Genomic DNA, 27,089 nt, shown 5'->3' with positions numbered 1-27,089 from the left:
TCAGATGTCCCTTCGTTCTTGTACACTGGCACTAGTGTACTTATTCTGTAGTTATCTCAGATGTCCCTTTGTCCTTGTATGCTGGCACTAGTGTACTTATTCTGTAGTTATCTCAGATGCCCCTTTTGTTCTTGTACACTGGCACTAGTGTACTTATTCTGTAGTTATCTCAGATGTCCCTTTTGTTCTTGTACACTGGCACTAGTATACTTATTCTGTAGTTATCTCAGATGTCCCTTTTGTTCTTGTACACTGGCACTAGTGTACTTATTCTCTAGTTATCTCAGATGTCCCTTTGTTCTTGTACACTGGCACTAGTGTACCTATTCTCTAGTTATCTCAGATGTCCCTTTGTCCTTGTACACTGGCACTAGTGTACTTATTCTCTAGTTATCTCAGATGTCCCTTTGTTCTTGTACACTGGCACTAGTATACTTATTCTGTAGTTATCTCAGATGTCCCTTTTGTTCTTGTACACTGGCACTAGTATACTTATTCTCTAGTTATCTCAGATGTCCCTTTTGTTCTTGTACACTGGCACTAGTGTACTTATTCTCTAGTTATCTCAGATGTCCCTTTGTCCTTGTACACTGGCACTAGTGTACTTATTCTCTAATTATCTCAGATGTCCCTTTGTCCTTGTACACTGGCACTGGTATACTTATTCTGTAGTTATCTCAGATGTCCCTTTTGTTCTTGTACACTGGCACTGGTATACTTATTCTGTAGTTATCTCAGATGTCCCTTTGTTCTTGTACACTGGCACTAGTGTACTTATTCTCTAGTTATCTCAGATGTCCCTTTGTCCTTGTACACTGGCACTAGTGTACTTATTCTCTAGTTATCTCAGATGTCCCTTTGTCCTTGTACACTGGCACTAGTATACTTATTCTGTAGTTATCTCAGATGTCCCTTTGTCCTTGTACACTGGCACTAGTGTACTTATTCTCTAGTTATCTCAGATGTCCCTTTGTCCTTGTACACTGGCACTAGTGTACTTATTCTCTAGTTATCTCAGATGTCCCTTTTGTTCTTGTACACTGGCACTAGTATACTTATTCTGTAGTTATCTCAGATGTCCCTTTGTTCTTGTACACTGGCACTAGTGTACTTATTCTCTAGTTATCTCAGATGTCCCTTTGTCCTTGTACACTGGCACTAGTGTACTTATTCTCTAGTTATCTCAGATGTCCCTTTGTTCTTGTACACACTGGCACTAGTGTACTTTCTGTATCAGATGTCCCTTTGTCCTTGTACACTGGCACTAGTATACTTATTCTGTGGTTATCTCAGATGTCCCTTTGTCCTTGTACACTGGCACTAGTGTACTTATTCTCTAGTTATCTCAGATGTCCCTTTGTTTTTGTACACTGGCACTAGTGTACTTATTCTCTAGTTATCTGGGATACACCTTTCTCTCCACACTGCTTTAAGTACCCTTAGGAGCCATTTCTCCCCTATTTCACTCAACATCTATCCCTGACCCTAACCCAAACTCTCAAACACACACCCCCTCCAAACCCCACTCACGTGTCTCGATGACACATACTCACGACATTTTGATTGTTCAGTTATCTGTATGCTCGATTTAAAGCACCAAATGGATGTTTGAACCGCAGGAAACATATATATATATATATATATATATATATATATATATATGTATGTGTATATATGTATATTTGTAAAAAGAGAGATTTATTTATATACACACACACAGACACACACACACACACATGTGGTTTCCCAGTACTTGTCAGTTGTGGCTTCTGTCCTCTGTACATCAGAAGAAGAAACAGTCTACTTAGTTGCTTGGCCACTTTCAAGTGTGAATGTTGTTACTTAAAATTTGTGAAAAATGGACTTCAGTCCACTTGAAAGCCTTCTGTAGCACTGATCTAAATGCTGTATATCAAACCTTATTGTTTCCAGAATACTACAGATGCCATTGCGAGAACAGCAGCTGATGTATTACAAGGACACATTCAGACCGCGTACAGAGAAGCATTCCAGACTATAGTGCTGCCAGCATTTGAAAAGAGCTGTCAGACCATGTTCCAGCAAATCAATGACAACTTTAAACAAGGAACCCAAGAATGTAAGGCTTTTCTCTGTTTGTAAGACATGTTTATACTCTCTGGAGTGCTTTAGACTAATGCTAGTTTTAGCCTTGTGGTTTACTATTACCTGTATTTTGCAGAAATGACCAAGCTTTGTAAAAACGCAGGCAGCTGCTGTAGGCTCCTTATTCTTAGCTGCTGTCTGATGTTCTCATTAAACTGACAACATTTTGAAGGAAGGAATCTTCTAGATATGCATTCTGCAGAATGTGTACAAAAGCAAATGGAATCAAACACTTTTTTTGTTGTTGGTGTACTGTACATTTTACACATTTTTCTGTTGTCATGGCAGTTTCCTGTCACATACCGTGTATGTAACCTGGGAATACGTTATTCTGGCATTTTAAAGTCTATTGAGATGGTCACTTGGTCAGATTTCTCTCTCTGACTTTAGGTTGCTGTGAGGGAGGGGAAAATGTTGTCCTCTTATTTCCATGTCCCAAGTTGAAGTGACCTTGACACTTATAGCTGTGTAAGAGTACAGTATTCCCACTAAAAGATTTATTTATCTTTATTTTTGATGATTATTTTGTACCCAAGAAGTATGTTCAGTGCATTGCAATGTGATGGGTCAGTCCTTTCCCTTTCATTGGTAACCAGGACTGGATTTTAAGTCAAGAGATTTCAAGGCACTTCCTAACTGGATGTAAAGAGAGAATTATCCTTCTCTGTGTGCAATCCAATATTTAAAACATTAAGACACCCATTCATGACTAACAGCAGCCTCACTTTTGTCTAGGTTAAAGGGCATGCCGAGCAGACTTCCTATTTCTGATACTTAAACTGTCCTTGTCATTTTCTGTCTGTTGTCACATAGAAACATGCACATATAGTCATGAAGGAAAAGTTACACCTAAGCTTCCGAAACTTACTGTATGCCATCGTGGTCATGATATAACAAGGCAAGCCCATTGCTCTCAGTATGCCATCGTGGTCATGATATAACAAGGCAGGGCCATTGCTGTCTGTATGCCATTGTAGTCATGATATAACAAGGCAAGAGCGTTGCCCTCTGTATGCTATTGTGGTCATGACATAACAAGGCAGGAGCATTGCCCTCTGTATGCCATCATAGTCATGATATAACAAGACAGGACCATTGCTATCTGTATGCCATCGTAGTCATGATATAACAAGACAGGGTCATTGCTCTCTGTATGCCATCGTAGTCATAATATAACAAGGCAAGAGCGTTGCCCTCTGTATGTTATCGTAGTCATGATATAACAAGGCAGGACCATTGCCCTCTCTGTGCCATTGTGGTCATGATATAACAAGACAGGGCCATTGCTATCTGTATGCCATCGTAGTCATGATATAACAAGACAGGGTCATTGCTCTCTGTATGCCATCGTAGTCATGATATAACAAGGCAAGAGCGTTGCCCTCTGTATGCTATTGTGGTCATGATATAACAAGGCAGGAGCATTGCCCTCTGTATGCCATCATAGTCATGATATAACAAGGCAGGACCATTGCTGTCTGTATGCCATCGTAGTCATGATATAACAAGACAGGACCATTGCTCTCTGTATGCCATCGTAGTCATGATATAACAAGGCAGGACCATTGCCCTCTGTATGTTATCTTAGTCATGATATAACAAGGCAGGACCATTGCCCTCTCTGTGCCATTGTGGTCATGATATAACAAGACAGGGCCATTGCTCTCTGTATGCCATCGTAGTCATGATATAACAAGGCAAGAGCGTTGCCCTCTGTATGCTATTGTGGTCATGATATAACAAGGCAGGAGCATTGCCCTCTGTATGCCATCATAGTCATGATATAACAAGGAAGGACCATTGCTGTCTGTATGCCATCGTAGTCATGATATAACAAGACAGGACCATTGCTCTCTGTATGCCATCTTGGTCATGATATAACAAGGCAGGAGCATTGCCCTCTGTAGGCCATCATAGTCATGATGTAATAAGGCAGGACCATTGCTGTCTGTATGCCATCGTAGTCATGATATAACAAGGCAGGACCATTGCCCTCTGTATGTTATCGTAGTCATGATATAACAAGGCAGGACCATTGCCCTCTCTGTGCCATTGTGGTCATGATATAACAAGGCAGGACCATTGCCCTGTGTATGCCATCGTAGTCATGATATAACAAGGCAGGAGCATTGCATCTGTATGCCATCATAGTCATGATATAACAAGGCAGGGCCATTGCCCTCTGTATACCATCGTAGTCATGATATAACGAGGCAGGACCATTGCTCTCTGTATGCCATTGTGGTCATGATATAACAAGGCAGGACCATTGCCCTCTGTATACCATCGTAATCATGATATAACAAGGCAGGAGCATTGCCTCTTTATGCCATCGTGGTCATGATATAATGAGGCAGGACCATTGCCCTCTGTATGCCATTGTGGTCATGATATAACAAGGCAGGACCATTGCCCTCTGTATGCCATCATAGTCATGATGCAACAAGGCAGGACCATTGCCCTGTGTATGCCATCATAGTCATGATGCAACAAGGCAGGACCATTGCCCTCTGTATTGCCATCGTAGACATGATATAACAAGGCAGGACCTTTGCCCTCTGTATACCATCGTAGTCATGATATAACAAGGCAGGAGCATTGCCTGTGTATGCCATCGTGGTCATGATATCACGAGGCAGGAGCATTGTCCTCTGTATACCGTCGTGATACAACAAGGCAGGAGCATTGCTTCTGTATGCCATCGTGTTCATGATATAACAAGGCAGGACAATTGCCCTCTGTATGCCATTGTAGTTGTGATATAACAAGGCAGGGCCATTGCTATCTGTATGCCATTGTAGTCATGATACAACAAGGAAGGGCCATTGTCCTTTGTATGCCATCGTAGTCGTGATATAACAAGGCAGGGCCATTGTCCTCTGTATACCATCGTAGTCATGATATAACAAGGCAGGAGCATTGTTTCTGTACGCCATCGTATTCATGATATAACAAGGCAGGAATATTGCCCTCTGTATGCCATCGTAGTCATGATATAACAAAGCAGGACCATTGCTCTATGGTTGTATTGCCTTTGACTTTTAAAGTGTCTCCCTTTCATTTTTGCCAGCTGTTTAGCAAAATCTTGCACTGCTCCTCGTTAGAACTTGTGGCCTTCCTTACTATCTATCATTCCACAGTAATGGTACATTTCCTATGCCTAGGCTACCAGTTAAGCTTTTCGGAAGTAGAAAACAGTACTATTCCCCTTACCCCCAGAGCATCTGTGCAGTACTGGTGGAAAGCAGGTGTCCAGTCACACTTTTCACTTGCTTTGATTGCATTTATCACAGGAGTAAGCTTTCATCAGATCTATATCAACTTTAGTCTGCACACTTCTAAAACTGGGTAGATAATTACCCCTCTGGATGAGATTTTGCTCTTGTTATTGTAGATTTATTTACCAAGTGGATTTTTGACCAGTAGGCAGATGTATAGTGTAATGTATGATCTGATATTGTTAATCCTCGTTCATTCCTTACGTATGGGTATCGGTTCCGAGCTCGGAACCGAGACGGCCATTTTCCAAGCTCGCGTCAGCTTCAAACTCTCAAGCTAAACTCTTGCCCGCAATTCCCCTCTCCCTGTTACCTCAGATTTTGTTTGCCGCGTTGTCATCCGGTCGTGTCAAGCTACTTCTCTTGAGCTAAGTGCAGTCAGTTGTTTAATTGCTTTACAAATTACTTTTCTGTCAGAAAAGTTAATACTTTATTGTCTCTTGCCCTATCGCGTCTAGCGTTCATAATTTCAGGTTTTCTTCTCTGTCCTTTTTACCGCGAGGTAATTTCTCCTTACCATCGTTGGTAATCCTTTTCTTTTCTTTTTCATACCTTCGGGTACTCTCTTGTACCATTGTTGGTACTTTTCTTTTTGTTAATATGGCAGACAAAAAGGGTAGTTCGGGGTTTAAGCGGTGTTCTGATTGTGGACACAAACTGCCTACTTCTGGTGCACACTCTTTGTGTGCTTATTGTTTGGGAGCTTCCCATTTATCTGTTGACCCACCTTGTACTATTTGTGAGAACTTTTCTAATAGAACTTTGTTAGAAAGGAAAAATAAGCTGATACTGAAGGGACTTCTAAAATCTCCCTTTTCAGAGGCTATTTCTGGGTGAGAGGTCTCAACCCCTCCTAAAGTCCATAAGAAAATGCATGTTTCTACTAAGGATAAATCCTTGCCTTCGTCCCCGGTTGGGGGCTGTCAACAACCAAAATCTAAAAAGGCTAAAATTTCAGCTCCAGAGCTCTCTGTCAGCCCCAGTGCTTTCAGTGCCCAGACCTTCGGCACCGAAGCCTTCTGCTCCATTAGTGATTTTGGCTCCGTCCTGTCCTGCAGCCTTCTACATATCGGCACAGAGGGGCTCCTCGGTTCAGACCTTTAGCACTGTATCGGCACCAACCGTTCAGTTGGCGCAGACCTTGACCGCTTCGGCTCCGAGATCTTCCTCAGAACCGAGGCCTTTATTACTGACTGCAGTTTTTGTCAGTTCCAGTTTCGGCACTGACAACCATTTCAGCACCTATCCCTGTGTCGATGCAGACTATGACATCGGCACCAATGACTCTTTCGGTGCAGACTGCAGTAGTTCAGTCTTTCTTGGCACCGTTGCCCTCGGTGCGATCAGACGAGATGAGCACCGAGTCTGCCTCTTTTGTGGACAGGCCTGTTTCTCCCTCAGTCTCAGTGAGGTCCACTAGAAGTTTTTCTGAACATGATGTGTTGTGTCTTGTGGACCAGGCATTCTTGGCCAGAGGTATTCCACGCCCCAGGAACTATCCTTCCTTGGGAGGTGATCACCCATCTCCAAAGACACCTTCTTATTCTCCTCCTTCATTGCCTTTGATGTCCATGGATATAGTACAGTCTTCCCCTTCTGCGGATCCCTTTATGGATCTCACTAAGGAACCGCAGTTGCCTTCGTGGCAGGAAAGTTTTGCTATAACCCAGGATGTCAGCTGCTCCACAGCCATCCAGGGACTCCCGAGTCGGCAGGCTGAGCTACTTAGGAGAGGAATGCCCCTTGTCCTCGACATACACTCCTCTCCGAGTGGACCAGCCTTCCAACTGATGGAGAAGGCTTTCGCTGCTGCTGGCGATACTGGACTGTCTATACCTCCGCCCTCCTCTGGTACACTGGTTTCACAAGTCGCACCTAGCGGACACAGTGTGCAAGGGCCTCAGGTCATATTCCCTCAGAAATCCCCTTTCCCGTTGTCTTCCCCAGCCTCTCCCGCTAAGGAGGTCCACCGGAAAAGTTTGTGTAAGAGGAAGCACATGGACTCCACAGAGGAGTCTCTCACCGAAGACACAGATTTCAATGAGGAGGAAGGATCCCCTCGGCCACCCTCTGAGGTATCCTTTGGTGATGTCCTTGAAATCCTGAAACAGAGAGGTGACTGGCAGCCCTCTAATCCAACCCCTGAGGAATCTGTGTTCCTGCAGGCTTTTCGCACCCGGCCCCCTGCCTCCTGGGTTACTCCACCTGCCGATGAACTTGTCAAGTTCATCGTGCAGCGTGCTTGGAAGGCCCCTGATACTGTTGAAGCTATTCCTCGGAGGCCTGATAAGATCTTGTACCCCCCTGCTTCGGATCCCCATTGGTCCAAGGGTCTTCCTGTAGATGCTTTGGTGGTGGCGGCCACAACAAAAAAGGATCTGGCAGAAGAAGAAAGCCAGACTGTCTATCCGCCTAACAGAGAGTCCCAGGCCCTGGACAAAGTAGGGAAGCGCATTTTTGCTTCAGCGACCTTTGCTATCAGGTCCCTGAATTATATGGCACATTTTACCAGGCTTCAAAGGGATCTGGTCTCTGAGCTCTCTGAAACCTTGGCTGGTGCAGTGTCTGATGAGGTCCGTGACAAAGTGGCCTCTCAGCTAGCCACCATTGAGTCTATATCTAACTATTCTATGCGATTGATATGTCACGCATCAGAAGGAGCAGCTAGAGCGGCGGGTTCAGCTGCGGTCTTGAGACGACATGCCTGGATGCGCTTGTGCAACTTCGCGGAACCTTTTAAGTCTTTCTTTCTTAATTCCCCCATTTAGCCATCCTCGTTGTTTGGGCCCAAAGTGAAAAGCACACTGGCCAGATGTGGACAAGACGGTAAGACCCTTTCTGCCGTAGGTGTCCGTTATTCTTCCCCTCAACGTGCTTTCTCCCGAAACCAAAAGAGTGGGAAGATATGGTTCAAGAAATCTCAGGGTCCTTTCCGTGACACACAGGCTGAGTTTTCCCCCAGAGGCAGCGGGGGAAACTTAGAAGGAAGACTCTCCTTTCAGGGCAGATGGGGAACCATGTAACCAGGGTTCCAGGGATTCTTTCCCTGGTCAATCCTACCAGCGCTCCTGAAGAGCGGCCCAACTCCTTTCCTCTGGAGGTGGTTGGGGGACGTTTCTCCTTGTACCCTTCTGCCTGGCTAACCCTCACCACCGATTCTTGGGTACAAAGGATCATAACCAGAGGTTATCATATCCCCTTTGATCTTTGCCCCATCCCGTCAAAAAATCTTCCCGATGTTCCACCCAGTCAAAGGGAAGAAGCAGCAATAGAGATAGAAAAGCTGCTAAGAAAGAGAGTAATCCAAGTAGCCCCTCCAGACCAGATAGGATCCGGATTCTACTCAAGACTATTTTTGGTGCTAAAGAAAACTGGGGACTGGAGACCAATTTTGGATATCAGTGTATTGAACACATTTGTGAGAGTACAAAAATTCTGGATGGTCACTATACAGTCTATCCTCCAGCTTTTGGAAAAAGATGATTGGATGTGCTGTATAGATCTTCAAAATGCGTACTACCACATAAAGGTGGACAGGCCATCAAGAAGATTTCTGCGCTTCCGTGTGGAAGCTAGTCACTACCAGTTCAGAGTACTGCCCTTCGGACTCTCTACAGCCCCCAGAGTGTTCACAAAGTGCATGGCAGTTGTCGCAGCTCACTTGCGACTTCAAGGATTCCAGTTGTTTCTGTACCTAGACGACTGGCTCATTTCCGCCCCCACCAGACATCTACTGGAAAAAGCCCTGGTATACTCTCTCATCTCTGCCCAAAGGCTAGGCATAACCATAAACTGGCAAAAATCCAGTCTCACCCCATATCAGTCAACAGAATTCATAGGGGTTATCTTGGACACAAAAAACTGCAGAGCGGCTATTCCAGAGCACAGAATTTTAAGGATAAAGCAACAACTAATTCCAATCCTTTCAAAGGAAAAATCCACGGCTCACTCGGTTCTACAGCTGTTTGGTTCCATGGCAGCCTCCATCACTATTGTTCCCCTGGCCAGGTTTCACATGAGGCTTCTACAATGGCTACTGCTCACCCAGTGGTATCCTTGATTTGAGTAACCCACAGGTGCAAACAGGATTTAAATTGGTGGATGACACACAATCTCTCTCAGTGGTCTCTCCCTTTTCCCCCAGCAACCCAAGGCCTCAGTGACCACGGACGCCTCCCTGATGGGGTGGGGGCTATGTCACGGACAGACAGTCCAAGGCACTTGGTCCCACCCGGAGGCCCATCTGCATATAAATGTTATAGAGCTGAGGGCGGTGCTTCTGGCGTTGCAAGCATTCCATCCCCTGCTGCCATCTGGGACAATTGCGATTCAATCAGACAACATGGCGGTGGTCTGGTACATCAACAAGCAAGGTGCAACCAAGTCTTACCCCCTTTGTCAAGAGGCCATGAGGATATGGCAATGGGCGATGGCTACCAACCATTTTCTTCTAGCAACGCACATTCCCGGGAGTTCCAACGTAATAGCAGACAGACTCAGCAGGTTCATTCTACGACCTCACTAGTGGTCCCTGAATCCCTTGATAGCGGCGGAGATCTTCCACCGCTGGGGCCGTCCTTGCTGCTACCTCTTTGCATCCCCGGCCAACTACAAATGCAACAACTACTTCGCCCTGATTCCCCCTTCGGGACAGTCACCCAGGGACGCTCTAGTCCACGATTGGCCCTCGGGTCTTCTTGATGCATTTCCACCCTTTCCTCTCATTCCCCAGTTTCTGAAGAAAGCCTGGCAGTTGAAGAGCAAGGTAATCCTCATAGCACCATATTGGCCACGACAGATTTGGTTCCCATTCCTTTGGCTTCTCCTACTAGATCGACCATGGCTCCTCCATCCAATCCCAGAGTTGATCTCACACCCACAGAACCTGAACAGCTTGAAGCTAACAGCTTGGCTACTCCAATTCCCTTGATTGCCAGGCAGAATGATCTGTCTTTACCAGTACGTGATATTCTTATTGCTTCTCATAAGTCCTCCACTAGAATTACTTATCTGACCAAGTGGAAAAGATTTACCTGTTGGCTGAAAGATAAACAAGTAAACCCCTTTTCAGCACCAGTGTCGATAATACTAGACTATCTGGCTGACCTGTTTCAATCAGGTCTCTCGGCCTCTACCATTAGAGTTCATTTGGCTGCAATTTCTAATTTTCATGAGGGTGTCCAAGATTCTTCTCTTATGTCCCATAAATTGTGCAAGACCTTCATAAAAGGTGTGAATCATCTGAAGCCACCTTTTAGAGAACCTATTCAACCATGGGATTTATCATTAGTTCTGCATGCTCTGACAGTGGCACCTTTTGAACCAGCCTTTTCTTGCGACCTCAAGTATTTGTCATGGAAAACCTTGTTTTTGGTCGCTATTACTTCGGCCAGACGTATTTCTGAACTTCAAGCTTTCTGTATCAAGAGTCCATGCTTGATTTTTCATAGAGGTAGAGTGTATCTGAAAACGTCATTTCTGCCTAAAGTGATCTCTGAAATGTCCATTAATCAAGCCATTGAATTGCCAGTTTTCTTTCCCAACCATTCAAACAGAGGAGAGTATTGCCTACATACCCTTGATATTCACAGGCAAATCCATTTATCTGAAGTAGTTAACTTCATTTGATCAGCAACCTGTGGGTATCTGATCCGATTTGGATCTGAGCCGGTAGCTTTCCTAGCAAAAGATCCAAGCTCCAAGCTCCTTCCCCTACCCATAATACCCTGCTACCTCCCTCTAGTTCTCAGATCTCATTTGCCACGGCTTCTTGAAGCATCTGAGAACGAGCTCCTAGCGTTGGGTTTGTGAGTTAAAGTAGAATATTTAAACTTTTTTTCCTTAAAAATCTCTGTAACTTAGTGTGTGAGGTGCCCCTTTCTCCCTTAAACTATTTTGGTAGTTTTCCCGTTAGCTTAGTGTAGATATTAATTTCCCCTCCCCCCTTCTGTCTGTGTGTGAAGGTGTGTGCGTGTGGGCCTGTTCTTTTCAAAATGTCTGAAGGCCCAAAAGCAATTTTTTCTAAATGCTCCAAGTGTGGCCATAAGCTGTCCGCAGTGGATGGCCACACTTGGTGCATTATTTGCCTGGGTGTGGACCACCTTTCGTCAGGCTGCACTATCTGTGCAGCCTTCAACCCCAGGGCTTTGAGGGATAGGCGGACTAAGCTAGTCCTTGCGGGCCTTTTGCCCCCTGATTCGGCTTTGTCCTCCTCCCCCTCTGTGGCGCCAGCCGCGGCTGCTCCACCGATCGTTCCCGCTCCCCTGACCGGGATTCAAACTCCCTCTTCGGCTCACCGGGATTCAAACTCCCTCCTCGCCTCAAGAAGAAAGGGACACCAGAAAAAAGGACAAGAAAGACAAGGAGCGTGATAGGGACAGGCATCGTAGCCACAAGAGGTGGGCTGATTCAGTTCCCTAGGCCCTGTCGTCTAAGCAGCTCACCTCCCCCCTTAAGGTCTCCGGGTCTTCCCTTTCCCGGCTTCGTTCTCCACGTATCTCCCCGGAGCCGGAGGAGGCGACCCGGTCACCTTCGAGGTCGTCCAGGTGGCCAAACCTTGTCAGCCTCATCCAGGTCAACCAGAAGTTGATCCAATGCGGACATGGATCGGATGATGCGTCGATTTCTTCAGGCCCAGCTGCAGATGGGAGTGCTCTTGCCTCCCTCCTCCCTCCGGGGGGGAGCTCGACCCCATTTTTCACCCCATTGCTCCTTCTCCAACCCACTATCGGGGTTTGGAGCTGTTGGATCCGAGTAGCTTCGGAGCCGGGGTGATGTCGGCGCCGACAGTGTTTCCTACTTTGGCGCCGACTGCACCTTCGAGTTTGTCGGGTCCCTTTTCGGATCCAAGCTCTCGGGGCCATGAGCTGAGCGTCGAATCCGGAGGGGTCAGTGTGCCTTCGGCTCCGTTGAGGTTGGAGCGCACTGTCCTTTCGGGTTCCGATGGGGTCATCTCCGGCGCCGATCGACACGCCGGATCTGAGGGGACTGCTTTCGGATCCTAGGGAAAGCAGCTCACCCTCGGCATTCGATGTCGTGGAGAGGGTTCTTTCGAGGGATTTGAGGCCCCAGGTTCTTGCTTCGGATCCGCCCGCCATTCCCTCTCAGACGGGCCTGTCTTCCATCATCCGGCCCCAGGGACAGCCTGCGCCTACGTCCCAGATGGTTCCCGTAGAGGAACAGGACATTGTTGGTGAGCCCTCCTCGGACAGCCCCCTCAAGGAGGTTCCTCACAAACGAAAGTGTAAGAGGAGGCACTTGGACTCACCTGAGTCCCTCACAGAAGACATGGACTTGGAGGAAGGGGAAGGTTCCCCCAGGTCACCCCCCGAGGACATCTCCTTTGGAGACATTATGGAAATGCTTCATATTAGAGGGGGGTGGTCAGCCCAAAAGCCTTCCTCGGATGAGTCTGGGTTTCTGGAGGCATTCGACGCAGGCCCATCTACCTCTTGGGTGTCCCCCCCGCCGATCCCCTGGTTGACCTCATAACTACCAGGGCATGGAAGGAGCCGGATACTGTGGAGCCAATACCCAAGAGACCAGACAGGATTCTCAGCCCCCCCCCCCACAGACAGGACAGTTTGGAGCAAGGGGTATCCCGGTAGATGCCATGGTGGTGGCGGCTGCCACCAAGAAGGAGTTGGCACAGGAGAGTTCCTCGGTACATCCTCCAGACAAGGAGTCTCGGACGATGGACTGCCTCGGAAAGCGGATGTTCGCTTCAGCGACCTTCTCTGTCAGATCGCTGAACTATATGGCACATGTAATTCGGCTCCAGCGGGACCTAATCAAAGAGTACGTTGGGTCACCCCCAGAGTCCATGTCGTCCGAGGACAAACGGACCTTCTCGGCTCGAATGGTCACTCTTAAGTCTATCACAAACACCTCTATGCAGCTTCTCTCCCATGCCACGGAGGGAGCGGCTAGAGCCAGTGGAGCAGGCATTGTCTTACGATGACAGGCCTGGCTCTGTCTCTGCGACTTTGCGGAACCCTTCAAGGCGTCCTTCGCGAACGCCCCTTTTGACGGTTTTACGCTTTTTGGCAAAACCGTCCATGATATGCTACTCCAGAGCGAGAAGGACGGGAAAACGTTGTCTGCCGTCGGGATCCGCTTCTCGGCTCCTCAGAGGTCCTTCTCCAGGAACCAAAGAGGACAGAAGAAGATGTGGTTCCTGAAATCCCAACAATCGCGTTTCGCTCCTTCAGAGGCAGAGGAGGGCAGGGGGGACGCCGGCCCAGTGGCAGAGGGGGGCCGTAGAATTTTGGGTCGAGGGTACCCTTTTCCGATCGACCCGCGCAGCAACCCTGAGGGGTTGCCCGACTGCTCCTCTCTGGAGGCAGTCGGGGGGGGGTGCTTCTCGGAGCATCTAGCACATTGGGAGTCCATTATGACAGATCGCTGGGTGCTCCGGATCATATCCAGAGGTTACTCAATTCCATTCCTAAGTTCTCCTCCCTGGTCGGGGCGCCTCCCCGATGTCCCACCCAATCAGAGGGAGGTAGCAGCCTTCGAAATAAAAGAGCTACTAAGAAAAAGAGCCATCCAGCACGTCCCCCCCCCCGGTCAATCTGGATCAGGCTTTTACTCCAGGTTCTTTTTAGTGCCAAAAAAGACGTGGGACTTACGGCCAATTCTCGACCTGTCCACACTGAACCTGTCAGTCGCCAAAGAAAAGTTCTGGATGGTTACCATTCAATCCATTCTCCCACTTTTACAGGAGAACGACTGGATGTGCTCCATAGACCTCAAGGATGCGTACTACCATGTTCTAATGGACAGGCGATCCAGGATCAGTTCAGGATCCTACCTTTCGGTCTCACCACAGCCCCCAGGATGTTCACCAAGGTCATGGCAGTTGTAGCGGCCCATCTGAGGCTTCAGGGAATACAGGTTTTTCCTTACCTGGACGACTGGCTCCTAGCCGCCCCCACCAGCCATCTACTATGTTCAGCAACGGGACTATTTCCTACATCTCGTCCGCCATCTAGGGATCACGATCAACCACAAGAAATCCTCCCTTAAGCCTACTCAGATCTTGGATTTCATAAGGGGCAGGATAGACACAATTCAGTCCAAAGTATTTCTGATGACAGACAGACTCCGCAACCTAAACCGCCACATTTTGGCTCTTCTACAGTCCTCGGCCCCTCCAGCGGAATTAGTCCTGAGGGCTCGGGGGTCCATGGCAGCAGCCATCAACCTGTCACCGCTCGCACGTTTTAATATGAGGATTCTCCAATGGACCTTACAGGTCCAGTGGTCCATCCTACGACATCCCTTGTCTTCCCCTATTCCCCTCAGCAGGGTTTGCAGGGAATCTCTGCTTTGGTGGCTCCATTCCAGGCACCTCCGGGAAGGGCGCCCCTTCTCCATGTCCCCACCCCAAGTCACAGTGATCACGGACGCGTCTTGCCTCGGGTGGGGGGGGATTTGCATGGGCAGAACCGTCCAAGGCACATGGAATTACACAGAGACCTTTTTGCATATCAGTGTTCTGGAGATGAGGGCGGTGCTTCTAGCGTTGCAGGTTCTCCATGCCCTTCTTCCTCCAGGGAATATTGCAATTCAGACAGACAACATGTCAGTGGTCTGGTACATCAACAAGCCAGGGGGAACCAGATCTTACCCACTTTGCCGAGATGCCATGAGAGTGTGGGAATGGGCGATATCCACCAATCGCTTTCTCATAACGCACATACCGGGTCGGTCAAACATTCTAGCGGACAAGCTGAGTCGAACTATCCTCTCACCCTACGAGTGGTCTCTGAACCCCTTAGTAGCGAAACAGATCTTCCTCAGATGGGGTCAACCTTGCTGCGATCTGTTCGCGTCGCCTTCGAACGCGAAGTGCAGCGAGTTTTTCGCTGTAATTCCCCCACCAGGGGAAACCCCCAGAGACACTCTGGTTCATGCTTGGCCATCCGGTCTTCTTTATGCTTATCCTCCTCTTCCGTTGATGACAAAATTCTTGCAGAAAGCTCGTCGGTTGGGGAGCAGAGTTATCCTCATAGCCCCATTCTGGCCTTGCCAAATCTGGTTCCCATGCCTACGGTCTGATCTAGTGCATCCTCCCTGGATCTTAGATCCCCTTCCGGATCTGATTTCTCACCCCTTGGGATTGAAGACCCCCGACCTGGACAACCTCAAGCTCGCGGCTTGGTTGATCCAGTTTCCTTAATGGCTAGGACTCCCGGTATCTCATGCTCAGTTAAGGTTATCCTGGTGGCCGCTCATAAGCCTTCTACCAGGAAAGGCTACAAGAGTAAATGGAACCGTTTTTCTATCTGGGCGGAGCATAGGAATTTGGATCCTTTTACGGCTCCTATTCTAGCAGTCGTTGACTTTCTATCCCACATTTTTCATCAGGGGGCTAGTTCTTCAACTGTTAAAGTTCAATTGGCAGCTATTTCCCACTTTCACATTGGAAACAATTTTGCCCCCCTAGCTTCCTCTAAGATCTGCAAGACCTTCCTGAAAGGTACCTTTCTTTTGAGACCCCCTGTTAAGGATGCAGTTCCTCCATGGGATTTAACCCTAGTTCTCCAGGCTCTGACTGGTCCCCCTTTTGAGCCTGCAGCTTCAGTCGACGTAAAGTATGTATCTTGGAAAACTGCCTTCCTGATTGCTATTACCTCGCATAGAAGGATATTGGAGCTTTAGGCTCTTTGTAGTAAGCCCCCATACATCATTTTTCATAAAGACAGAGTTTCCCTCAGGACTAATCCCTCCTTTTTGCCTAAAGTGGCTTCTGAAGCCAACATCAACCAATCAATCAATCTGCCTGTCTTCTTTCCTAATTATCACAAGAAAGGAGAGTATAGACTTCATTGCCTGGATGTACATAGACAGTTGTGATTTTACTTACACAGAACGGCTGTTTTTCGAAAATCGGAACAGCTCTTTGTCTCATTTGCCAAGTACTGTTTGGGTAAACCAATGACAAAGGTAACCTTAGCTAGGTGGATTTCCCAATGCATTCTTCTTGCATACAGAAGCTCTGGTCGACCTGAGCCCGTTCGGACACATTCTACCCGTTCTGATGCTACTTCTGCGGCCTTCTGGTCGAGGGTCCCTTTGGATGACATTTGTTCAGCAGCTACTTGGGCTTCCTCTCATACTTTCATTACACATTATAAATTGGGTCTGATTTCCAGAGGAAGGGCATCTTTTGGCTCTGCAGTGCTCCGGAATATCCTTCCATAAGGACCTCCCAAGTTGTTGGTAGCTGGGGACTCTGTCCCACAGGTTGCTGATCAAATGAAGTCAACTACTTCAGATAAAGAAGTTATCTACTCACCATAATGTTCCATCTGAGTAGGTAACTTCATTTGTCAGCAACCAACCCTCCCCCCGTCCCCCTGACCTGTAGTTCGTCCTTGAAGGATCATTGTGTTTCACTTCCCAGATGACATCAGGTTAGGATGTTCGGTTTTTCCTTGTGTTTTGGTAGTATTCTGCGAAACTACGGCAAACTCGATCTGTGGACTAGAGGGGAGGTAGCAGGGTATTATAGGTAGGGGGAGGAGCTTGGAGCTCGGATCTTTTGCTAGGAAAGCTGCCGGCTCGGATCTGAATCGGATCCGATACACACAGGTTGCTGACAAATGAAGTTACCTACTCAGATGGAACGTTATGGTGAGTACATAACTTCTTTTTACCTAAACAGGACTAAACCCTTTCGTAAATCTGACTAGTTATTTTTGGCCTTTTTTGGACCTAGATTAGGATCAGCTCTTGCTAGATGGTTGAAGGACTGTGTGACCTTTATTTACACACAACGTAACATTTCGTTACCTACTACCATGAAAGCTCATTCAACAAGGTTGGTGGCAACTTCTGCTGCCTTCCATGCCAGAGCTTCTTTACATGACATCTGTGCAGCTGCAACTTGGACTACGCCTCATACTTTCATCAATCATTACAAATTGGATTTGGCCTCCAGGGGAGGAGCATCTTTCGGTTCTGTGGTGCTCAGGAATGTCCTTCCATAAGAGCCTCCCAGGAATAGAGGTAGCTGGGGACTCTGTCCCATACGTAAGGAATGAACGAGGATTAACAATATCAGATAAAGAAGTTATGTCTTACCATAACGTTCCATCTGTTTTGTTGATCCTTGTTCAGTCATTATGACCCTCCCTCCTTCCCCCCTCCTGTGGTCTCTAGTGTATCTCACCATCCAGTTCTCGTAGGTTATTTGACCAGAGGTAGTCTCTACCTTCTTTAACTTGCAAACTCAATCTGAGGTAACAGGGAGAGGGGAATTGTGGGTAAGAGTTTAGCTCGAGAGTTTGAAGCCGACACGAGCTTGGAAGATGGCTGGCTCGTTTCTGAGCTAGGAACCGATACCCATACGTAATGACTGAACAAGGATCAACAATACAGATGGAACGTTATGGTAAGACATAACTTCTTTTTATGTCCACCTCAGTGAAAAGTTTTATGTATACATTTAAGACAAATGCAACCCAGTGACTTCCATACTCTGTGTGTTTATTGTATAGGTCCTAAACATGATAATCCTATTTATTTTGTTAGTAGTTTAGTAAGAAAACAATTAGGAGAACGAGGCTAGCCTCCAAGCATGCCAGCACAAAATAAAAAGGTTTGCAGCTTTTACTAAGTCTACCTCTATGTCTGCAGATTCACTTCAGCAAGGCTCCATAGATGTCCACACTTGGAAAAATAAAGCATCAGAGAGGGAGAAGTAAGCCCACAAAGAGAACAGTAAGGAGATGCTTTTAGAATCTGAGTTCATTGGGTCTTCCTTGGTCCTGTGTTGTTGGAACAGTTGAATTGCCTTGGCAACTTCTGGCACATGTGCTTACTACCACTGAGGCCTCTGGTATTGCTTCTTTACAGGCCACCATGCTTTTAGTCACTTGTACATCTTCCCAGACTGAAGAAGTTGTCCTACCATCTGAACTGGATTCCATTCCCAAGGCACTCAAATCAAATTACTATCATATAGTTACAGAAAGGAAGGGTGCTATCCCTACTGTAATTTGTTAAGAAGACATCTGGATCTTTAAAGCAGAGCACAGTGATATTTCCATGTGTGTTTACAAATTCGCAGCAACTCATAGCAGGTAGAGGTCCACTTCCAAACATAAGACATTTACAGTTTTCCAAACCAATGCAGTCTGATAGGTCTGCAATTGCACCTCTGTAGTATCTGTCCCTAAACAGGATTTGACTGATTCAGAGCTACTTTCACTTTATTCAGTGCCTTCAGCCAGTCCAACACCAGCCATCTACCTTAAGAGTACCATCTTTGAAAAAGGAGTTTTCTGCAGAGAAGGACTGAGACTCCTTTAAGTAAGAGGAAGAACTAACTGTTCTGTATGTCTCAGCTTTTCCTCTTCCTGTTTAGCATATGGTACAGATGAAGAAGACACTTTGTCTGCTAGGTTTGTTCTAGAGGGTATTTCCTGTGGAGATGCCCTCTGTTTAATTAGAGAGCACTTCAAATGGCAATTTCAAGAGACATCTGTGCCTTTGAGACTGCAGCCCTTAGAGCCAGACTCTCCCAAGAGAATCTCGCCGTTCACTCGTACTGATGGGTTCAGAGCCGATCCTCAGCTCCAACCTGGCTAACTGCAAAAGCTTGAGGTCTTCAACCAACTCCCTGTCCCATGATGTACCTTGATCTTCTCCCAGATCTCGTTTGCCGCTGCGACTTGATCGGACGTTCACCAGCTCTGGCCAGTAAAAGTTATTGCGTTTTTTCTCAAAAACTTGTTAACTAGCTTAAATTAGATAGTTTAATAATAAGTTGTTTTTTTATAGTAGTTAACCTTTCTATTAGTGTATCCCAGGTAATTTGCTAGTTATTTAGATAATTTAAATAACTTAGATAAGTGGCTGCGTTTTAGGCCTTTAGTTCTCCCTGTCTCATATTTCTTCTTACATAGTTGTGTGGTGTTAAGAGCCGTTTTTATTTACAGAGCAAGTATATTGATATTTAGTTAGTTGTTTAGAGATTTTGCATTATTAGGAGTTAGTGTGCTGTGTTTATATATATAAATACATATATAAAATATATTCTACGCATAGCTTAGAGATACTAAACGTTTGAGTGTTTTTTCTTATATATATATATATATATATATATATATATATATATATATATATATATTTATATTTATATTTATATTTATTTTTACCCCCTCTGTTTGTTCTGATAGGATGTCTCATCAAGAAAAGAGAAATCCAAATCTGGATTTAAAAAATGCCCAAGATGTCCATCACTGATGGACATACTGACTGTGTCTATTGTTTAGGTGAGGTGCACCTACAAGAAAGCTGTTTAATATGCCACTCTTATAGTGCTAGGGTGTTGCATGAGCGAAAGAGGAAACTTATGAATAGAGGTCTGTTGAAATTCTCTTTCCAAGAGACACTGGATAAGCATGACAAACACTCTAAGATGTCTTTTAGTTCTTCGGAGCCAAGAAAAAGCCTATCAACTCCAAAAAACGGATTGAGTAAAGTTTCAGCATCGGTTACACAGCCAACGGAGCCGACTGTTGTTTTGGTTAAGAGCTGGTCCCCGACATTGGAGACGGTATCTCCTACATTGAATTCCCCCATCTTACAGTCTGTGGCTTCATCCACACATTCTCCTCGAACCTCAAGTAGACTCTCTGATTTGAATGTGGACCATGTGGTGAAGAGGCTTTTGCAGATACCGGCGCTTGCCAAACTTTTGTCGGCACCGACTCCTGGGACTTTGGAGCCGACACAAGTTCCCCCACCGTCTTCTGTTCCTCCTCCGATCTGCCTCGAAGTTTCAGAGCCGGAGAGCTCGGAACTGATGATCGTGGAGCCCTTGGGGCCGACACCTACCTTAGGTTTGTCGGCCCCGACTGCCTTGATATCTTCGGTGCCGACTGAGGGATTTCGGAGTCGATGCTTGCCGGTCAGGTCTGGGGAGGATAGTCAGACCGACTTGTCAGTTCCGACTTTGCCTCGAGTGAGCTTGGCTTTGATCGTGGGCTTGCAGCCCTCTGTTCTGGTGCCGGGAGAGTCCCTTGTATCTTTGGATCTGGGGGATTCCTCGCGTCGGGACCAAGGGACCTTCGAGGCCATGAGGAGCATATTGTCCACGCCAACAACCAAGCCGTCTGTACCAGCAGCTCCATCCCTTAAAGCATCACTATCTACCTCTACAACACATGCTTCATTAAAGCGTAGAGACCCTGAGCTTCAGGAAGCCCCATTGGGTGAGCCATGCTCTTCTGAGACCTCTCCAGAAGCTCCCACGGAAGAGGTTCCCAGGAAGAGACTTTGCAAGAGGAAGCATCTGGACTCCCCAAAGGAATCCATCACTTCGGATACTGACCTAGATGAGTTCGAAGGGTCCCACTCAGATAGGATGTCTCATTCGCAGATATCCTAGAGATTCTTAAACAGAGGGGTGGCTGGAAATACCTTAACCCTACTAATGAGTCAGTCCTCCTGAAGGCTTTTGGGTCTCAACCCTCCACCTCTTGGGTGTCTCCACCCTTTGATGAGTTGATTGAATTATTCTCTGAGGGCATGGGAGTCCCCGGATACCACAGAGCCTGTTCCCAGGAGGCCTAATAAATGTATAACTTGCCCTCAAGGCAAAAGCTTTTTAACTAAAGGAGTGCCCTTTAATGCCATGGTGGTGGCAGCGGCCACCAAGAAGGAATTATCAGAAACTTCTACATCTGTTCATCCTCCTAATAGAGAGCCCAGGATCATGAACAAGTATGGGAAGCGTATTTTTAGTTCAGAGGCTTTTGTCCTTCGATCGCTGAACTGTCTCACACATTTCACTAGGTTACAAAGGGATCTCCTAAAGGAACTAGGAGATACCCTGCAGGGTTCATTAGCTGCAGGGGTTTCTGACAAGGTAACTTCCCAGCTCTCTACTCTTAATTCTGTTGTGAACTCTTCCATGTGTCTGGTGTCGTGTACAGCTGATGGAATGAGTAGAGCAGCGGGTACAGGAATTGTCCTTAGGAGACATTCCTGGATGCGCCTATGTTCCTTTGCGGAACCCTTTAAGTCTTCCTTTATTAACACCCCTTTTGACGGCTAATCCCCTTTTGGACCAAAAGTAAAGGAAACACTTACCAGGAGTGAGAAAGATGGAAGGACTCTGTCTGCCTTCGGAGTATGTTTTTCTACCCTGATTAGACCCTACCCCAAAGGGAGGGGTGGGTGGAAAGATGTGATTCCGTAAATTTCAAGGATCTTTCCAGGACACTCATGGTGAAACCCCCTCGAGGCGGAGGAGGGGGAAATAATGGAAGACGCCGTCCGCAGAATCAGGGTGACAGAGATCAGTTCCTTGGGAAGCCCTATCAGCGCTCCTGAGAGGAGGCCCGACTGTCCATCTCTGGAGGCAGTTGGGGGACACCTTTAATCTGTACCCAGACACGTGGCTAAAAATAACAAAAGACAGCTGGTTACAAAGTATCCTATCCAGAGGATGCTCAATTCCTTTTGCCACACTGCCCCCTCTTGTAAAAAAAATCCCAGACATTCCACCCAGTCACAGGGAACAAGCAGCCATAGAGGTCCAAAGGTTGCTGGAAAAGAGAGTCATCCAACCAGTCCCAGCAGTCCAGAGAGGATCTGGAACTTACTCAAGGTTCTTTTTAGTTCCAAAGAAAATGGGAGACTGGAAACGTTTTCTAGACCTCAGCAGACTAAACAAGTCGGTAAAAAAAACAAAGTTCCGGATGGTCGCTCTATAGTCACTACTCCCCTTTCTGGGGAAAGACAGTTGAATGTGCTCGACAGATCTCCAAGATGCGTACTACCACATAAAAATGGACATGCCATCCAGGGATCATCTACGATTCTTGCTGGGAGCCAGTCATCATCAATTTTGTGCTCTTCCCTTTGGTCTCCCTACAGCCCCCAGAGTGTTCACCAAATGCATGGTAGTAGTCACGGCTCATCTGAGACGTTTGGGATTCTAGGGGCTTCCATACCTAGATGACTGGCTCCTCACTGCCACCACCAAGCATCAACTCATACTCACAAGGGACATGACTTTGAATCTCTGCAGTCAATTGGGGATTACCATAAACTCAGAAGAATCTGCCTTGTTGCCATCGCAACTGACTGTTTTTATAGGAGCAGAACTAAATACAATCACATTGACCTTAAGCCTTCTCCAGAAAGAGTTTATATTTTATGAAAACAAATCCTAGACCTGCTTCCAAAGACAAAAGCCCCAGTCTTGATGGTACTCAAATTGCTAGGAACGATGGCAGCAGTGATCATTGCCATTCTCTGGGTCAGATGCATATGAAAGTACTACAGTGGCTCCTGTTCTCTCACTGGTCCTTTCAGGAACTTCCAATGTTACACCAAATCATGATAATAAATATGTGCAAAAAGGACTTCAGTGGTGGCTGACATCCCAGCAAGTAACTCTAGGCCATCCATTTGTCCTACCCACTCCTATAGCCAGGGTGACCACGAACGGTTCTTTGATAGGGGGTGGGGGCATTATCAGGGAAGAACAGCCCAAGGCACATGGAAGAAGCACGAGCCTCATCTGCATATCGGTGTCCTGGAGATGAGAGCGGTACTCCTAGCGTTGCCCTCCTTTCAAGACTCTCTCCCTCTGGAACAATTGCAATTCAGACACACAATATGTCAGTGGTCTGGTACATAAACAAACAAGAGGAAGCAGATCTTATCCCCTGTGTCGAGAGGCCCTGAGAGTATGGCAGTGCGCAGCCTCCACTCAGCACTTTCTGATAGCAACGCACATCCTGGAGAAATCCAATGTGATAGTAGACAAGCTAAGCAGGGCAATTCGTTTGCCTATAGAAACAAGTAACGTAAAGAATTTTTCGCAGATAGGGCCAGCCTTGCTGCAGTCTCTTTGCAACCCCAACAGACACGAAATGCAGCAGCTACTTCGCCCTAATCCCTCCCGCCGGGGGATGCCCCAAGGGATGCAGTGGTGCACAGTTGGCCCCTGGGTCTCCTTTATGCCTTTCTTCCTTCCCTCTAATACCCAAAGTACTACAGAAAGCAAAGACTCTGGGAAGGACCATAATCTTAATAGCCCCTTACTGGCCTTGGCAGATTTGGTTTCCCTTCCTTCAGCCTCATCTATTGGAAGAACCTTGGGTCCTGGACCCGGTTCCAGATCTTCTGACCCATTCATCAGGGGCTCTTCATCCTTCTCTTCACTCCCTCAAACTGAGAACTTGACTGCTCCAATTCCAAACATAGCCAGGATTCACAACCTCTCAGCCAAGCCTCAACATATTTTAACATCCTCTCATAAATCATCTACCAGAATATTATATCTTAGCAAATGGAAGAGATTTCTATATGGGCATCTGAGAATGATATTGATCCGTACCCAACTTTAATTTCATCCATTCTGGAGTTTCTGACTAAACTTTTCAATGAAGGGACCACTGTAGCTATCATTAGAGTTCAATTAGCAGCAATCTCGAACTTTCATCTTGGTGTCCAAGGTTCTAATGTCATGTCACATCGACTCTCTAAAGCCTTTTTCAAGGGTACTATTTATTTGAGACCACCCGTCAAAACTCCAGCCTTGCCATGGAATCTAAATTTTGTTCTTTCCCGAATTATATTACCTCCTTTCGAACCAGCCTCATCCTGTGATTTGAAATATCACTCATGGAAGACCATATTTTTAATAGCTATCACTTCTGCTTGGACGATTTCTGAGTTACAGGCCTTGACCATCAAACCTCCTTATCTGATTTTCCATAATGACAGAGTCTCACTCAGAATTAATCCATCATTTTTACCCAAAGTTTGTTCAGAGACAAATTTCAACCAGTCTATTGAATTGCCCGTTTTCTTCCCTAAATACACAAATAAGATGGAACACATGCTGTGCAAGCATGATGTTCATAGGCAACTCCGATTTTATTTGGACAGGACCAAACAATTCAGAAAAACAGAATAGCTCTTTGTCTCCTTTTCAGAATCGAAAAAAGGTGCTCCAGTGACAAAAGTCACATTGTCAAGATGGTTATCAGATTGTATTTCTTTCACTTAAAGTTCAGTGAATGCTCCATTACAAGAAATCAAGGCCAACTCTACTAGAGCTGTATCTACCTCATCAGCCTTCTCTGCTAAGTTACCATTAGATACTATTTGTGCTGCAGCTACCTGGTCAAGGCCTCAAACCTTCATCACTCATTACAAAGTCGACAAGGCCTCCAGGGACAGGGCTTCCTTTGGTTCCACTGTTCTGAAGAACATTCTGGCGTGAGCCACCCGAGAAAGATGGTGCTTGGGACACTACCCATCAGTAAGAATGAATGTCTAGATAGAACAACTTCATATAAAGAAGTTATGTACTCACCATAACATTCCATGTGAGTTGTTCATCTCACCTTCATTCTTACGTCCCACCCACCAACCCCCATCCAGTCTACTTGAGGTCCGTGACTTCTTTTATTTATGGTGTATTGTATCTTATCCAGTTCTTAGGGTGGCATATTAATAGTCATAGGTAGCCAAATGGCAGCAAACAAGATCTGAGGGAAGATCAAGGTGCATCATGGGATAGGGAGTTGGCCTCGATCTGGTTGAAGACCTAGAGCTTTTGTAGTTGGCCGAGTCGGAGCCTAGGATCGGCTCCGAACCCATCAGTAAGAATGAAGGCAAGATGAACAACTTACATGGAATGTTATGGTGAGTACATAACATCTTTTTTCTACAGGATGCAGGACTCTTGCAGGTTGATGTGTAAGAATCTTGTGACAGATCCCTGGTTACTGCTAGTGCAGCTAAACTGACACCAATGTTTTAATTGCTTTTCTTACTACCAGGAAAGCAGAAATGCAGATTTGTTTTGGAAATAAGGTTTATACATTAGCAACCCTGGCTTATGGTGCCCTGACCCGTCAGACCCACATGATGAAGTATCATGGAGACTTCCTTAAACAGCTCTAGGAAGCTAATGGGGGGAGTAGCAGTAAAATTCTGAAAACTGAAGTTTGAGTCAGGTCCAGACTGCTGTACATGTGGGCAGGCATGTAATTAAGCGTGGGTATTGTTCTGTGAGTGCAGTTCTAGGGCTGCTGCTACATGTCTGTTCTTAGACTGCATTCCTGACTAAGGCTACTGTTCCTGCCTGAGGATGTTAAACTACATTCCTGACTGAGGCTCTTGTTCCTGCCTGAGGATGTAGACTGCATTCCTGACTGAGGCTCCTGTCACTGCCTGAGGAGTTTAGACTACATTCCTGACTGAGGCCCCTGTTCCTGCCTGAGGATGTTAGACTGCATTCCTGACTGAGGCTCCTGTTACTGCCTGAGAATGTTAGACTGCATTCTTGACTGAGGCTCCTGTTACTGCCTGAGGATGTTAGACTGCATTCCTGACTGAGGTTCCTGTTCCTGCCTGAGGATGTTAGACTGCATTCCTGACTGAGGTTCCTGTTCCTGCCTGAGGATGTTAGACTGCATTCCTGACTGAGGTTCCTGTTCCTGCCTGAGGATGTTAGACTGCATTCCTGACTGAGGCTGCTGTTCCTGCCTGAGGATGTTAGACTGCATTCCTGACTGAGGCTCCTGTTACTGCCTGAGGATGTTAGACTGCATTCCTGACTGAGGCTCCTGTTCCTGCCTGAGGATGTTAGACTGCATTCTTGACTGAGGCTACTGTTCCTTCCTGAGGCTCCTGTTCCTTCCTGAGGATGTTAGACTGCATTCCTGACTGAGGCTCCTGTTCCTGCCTGAGGATGTTAGACTGCATTCCTGACTGAGGATGTTAAACTGCATTCCTGACTTGAGGCTACTGTTCCTGCCTCAGGATGTTAGACTGCATTCCTGACTGAGGCTCCTGTTCCTGCCTGAGGATGTTAGACTGCATTCCTGACTGAGGTTCCTGTTCCTGCCTGAGATTGTTAGACTGAATTCCTGACTGAGGCTCCTGTTCCTGACTGAGGATGTTAGACTGAATTCCTGACTGAGGCTACTGTTCCTGCCTGAGGATGTTAAACTGCATTCCTGGCTGAGGCTACTGTTCCTGCCTGAAGATGTTAAACTGCATTCCTGATTGAGGCTCCTGTTCCTGCCTGAGGATGTTAGACTGCATTCCTGCCCGAGGCTCTCATTCCTGCCTGAGGATATTAAACTGCATTCCTGACTGAGGATGTTAAACTGCATTCCTGACTGAGGCTCCTGTTCCTGACAGAGGATGTTAGACTGCATTCCTGACTGAGGCTCCTGTCACTGCCTGAGGAGTTTAGACTGCATTCCTGATTGAGGCTCCTGTTCCTGCCTGAGGATGTTAGACTGCATTCCTGATTGGGGCTCCTATTACTGCCTAAGGATGTTAGACTGCATTCCTTACTGAGGATCCTGTTCCTGACTGAGGATGTTAGACTGCATTCCTGACTGAGGCTCCTGTTACTGCCTGAGGATGTTAGAATGCATTCCTGACTGAGGCTCTTGTTCCTGCCTGAGGATGTTAGACTGTATTCCTGACTGAGGCTACTGTTCCTGCCTGAGGATGTTAAGACTGCATTCCTGAGTGAGGCTTCTGTTCCTGCCTGAGGATGTTAGACTGCATTCCTGACTTAGGCTCCTGTTCCTGCCTGAGAATGTTAGACTGCATTCCTGACTGAGGCTCCTGTTCCTGCCTGAGGATGTTAGACTGCATTCCTGACTGAGGTTCCTGTTCCTTCCTGAG

At 46.6% G+C, this 27,089-nt stretch overlaps 1 protein-coding gene across 1 annotated transcript in view; it reads left to right on the top strand.

Annotated features, from left to right (window-relative positions):
* The window catches only part of EDC4 (enhancer of mRNA decapping 4), a 2,017,057-nt gene that overhangs the window by 1,714,323 nt on the left and 275,645 nt on the right, over window positions 1–27,089 (top strand). Inside the window, exon 24 of the mRNA XM_044082055.1 lies at window positions 1,933–2,098. Coding sequence (XP_043937990.1) covers window positions 1,933–2,098 — 166 coding nt within the window. The remainder of the gene's footprint in view (window positions 1–1,932; window positions 2,099–27,089) is intronic.

Source organism: Protopterus annectens, chromosome 8.part1 (genome assembly GCF_019279795.1).
Source record: "Protopterus annectens isolate FY-2018-M chromosome 8.part1, PAN1.0, whole genome shotgun sequence".
Taxonomy (NCBI): domain Eukaryota; kingdom Metazoa; phylum Chordata; order Ceratodontiformes; family Protopteridae; genus Protopterus; species Protopterus annectens.
The sequence above is the reverse complement of the archived record's forward strand: the minus strand, read 5'-3'. Positions and strand labels throughout refer to the sequence as shown.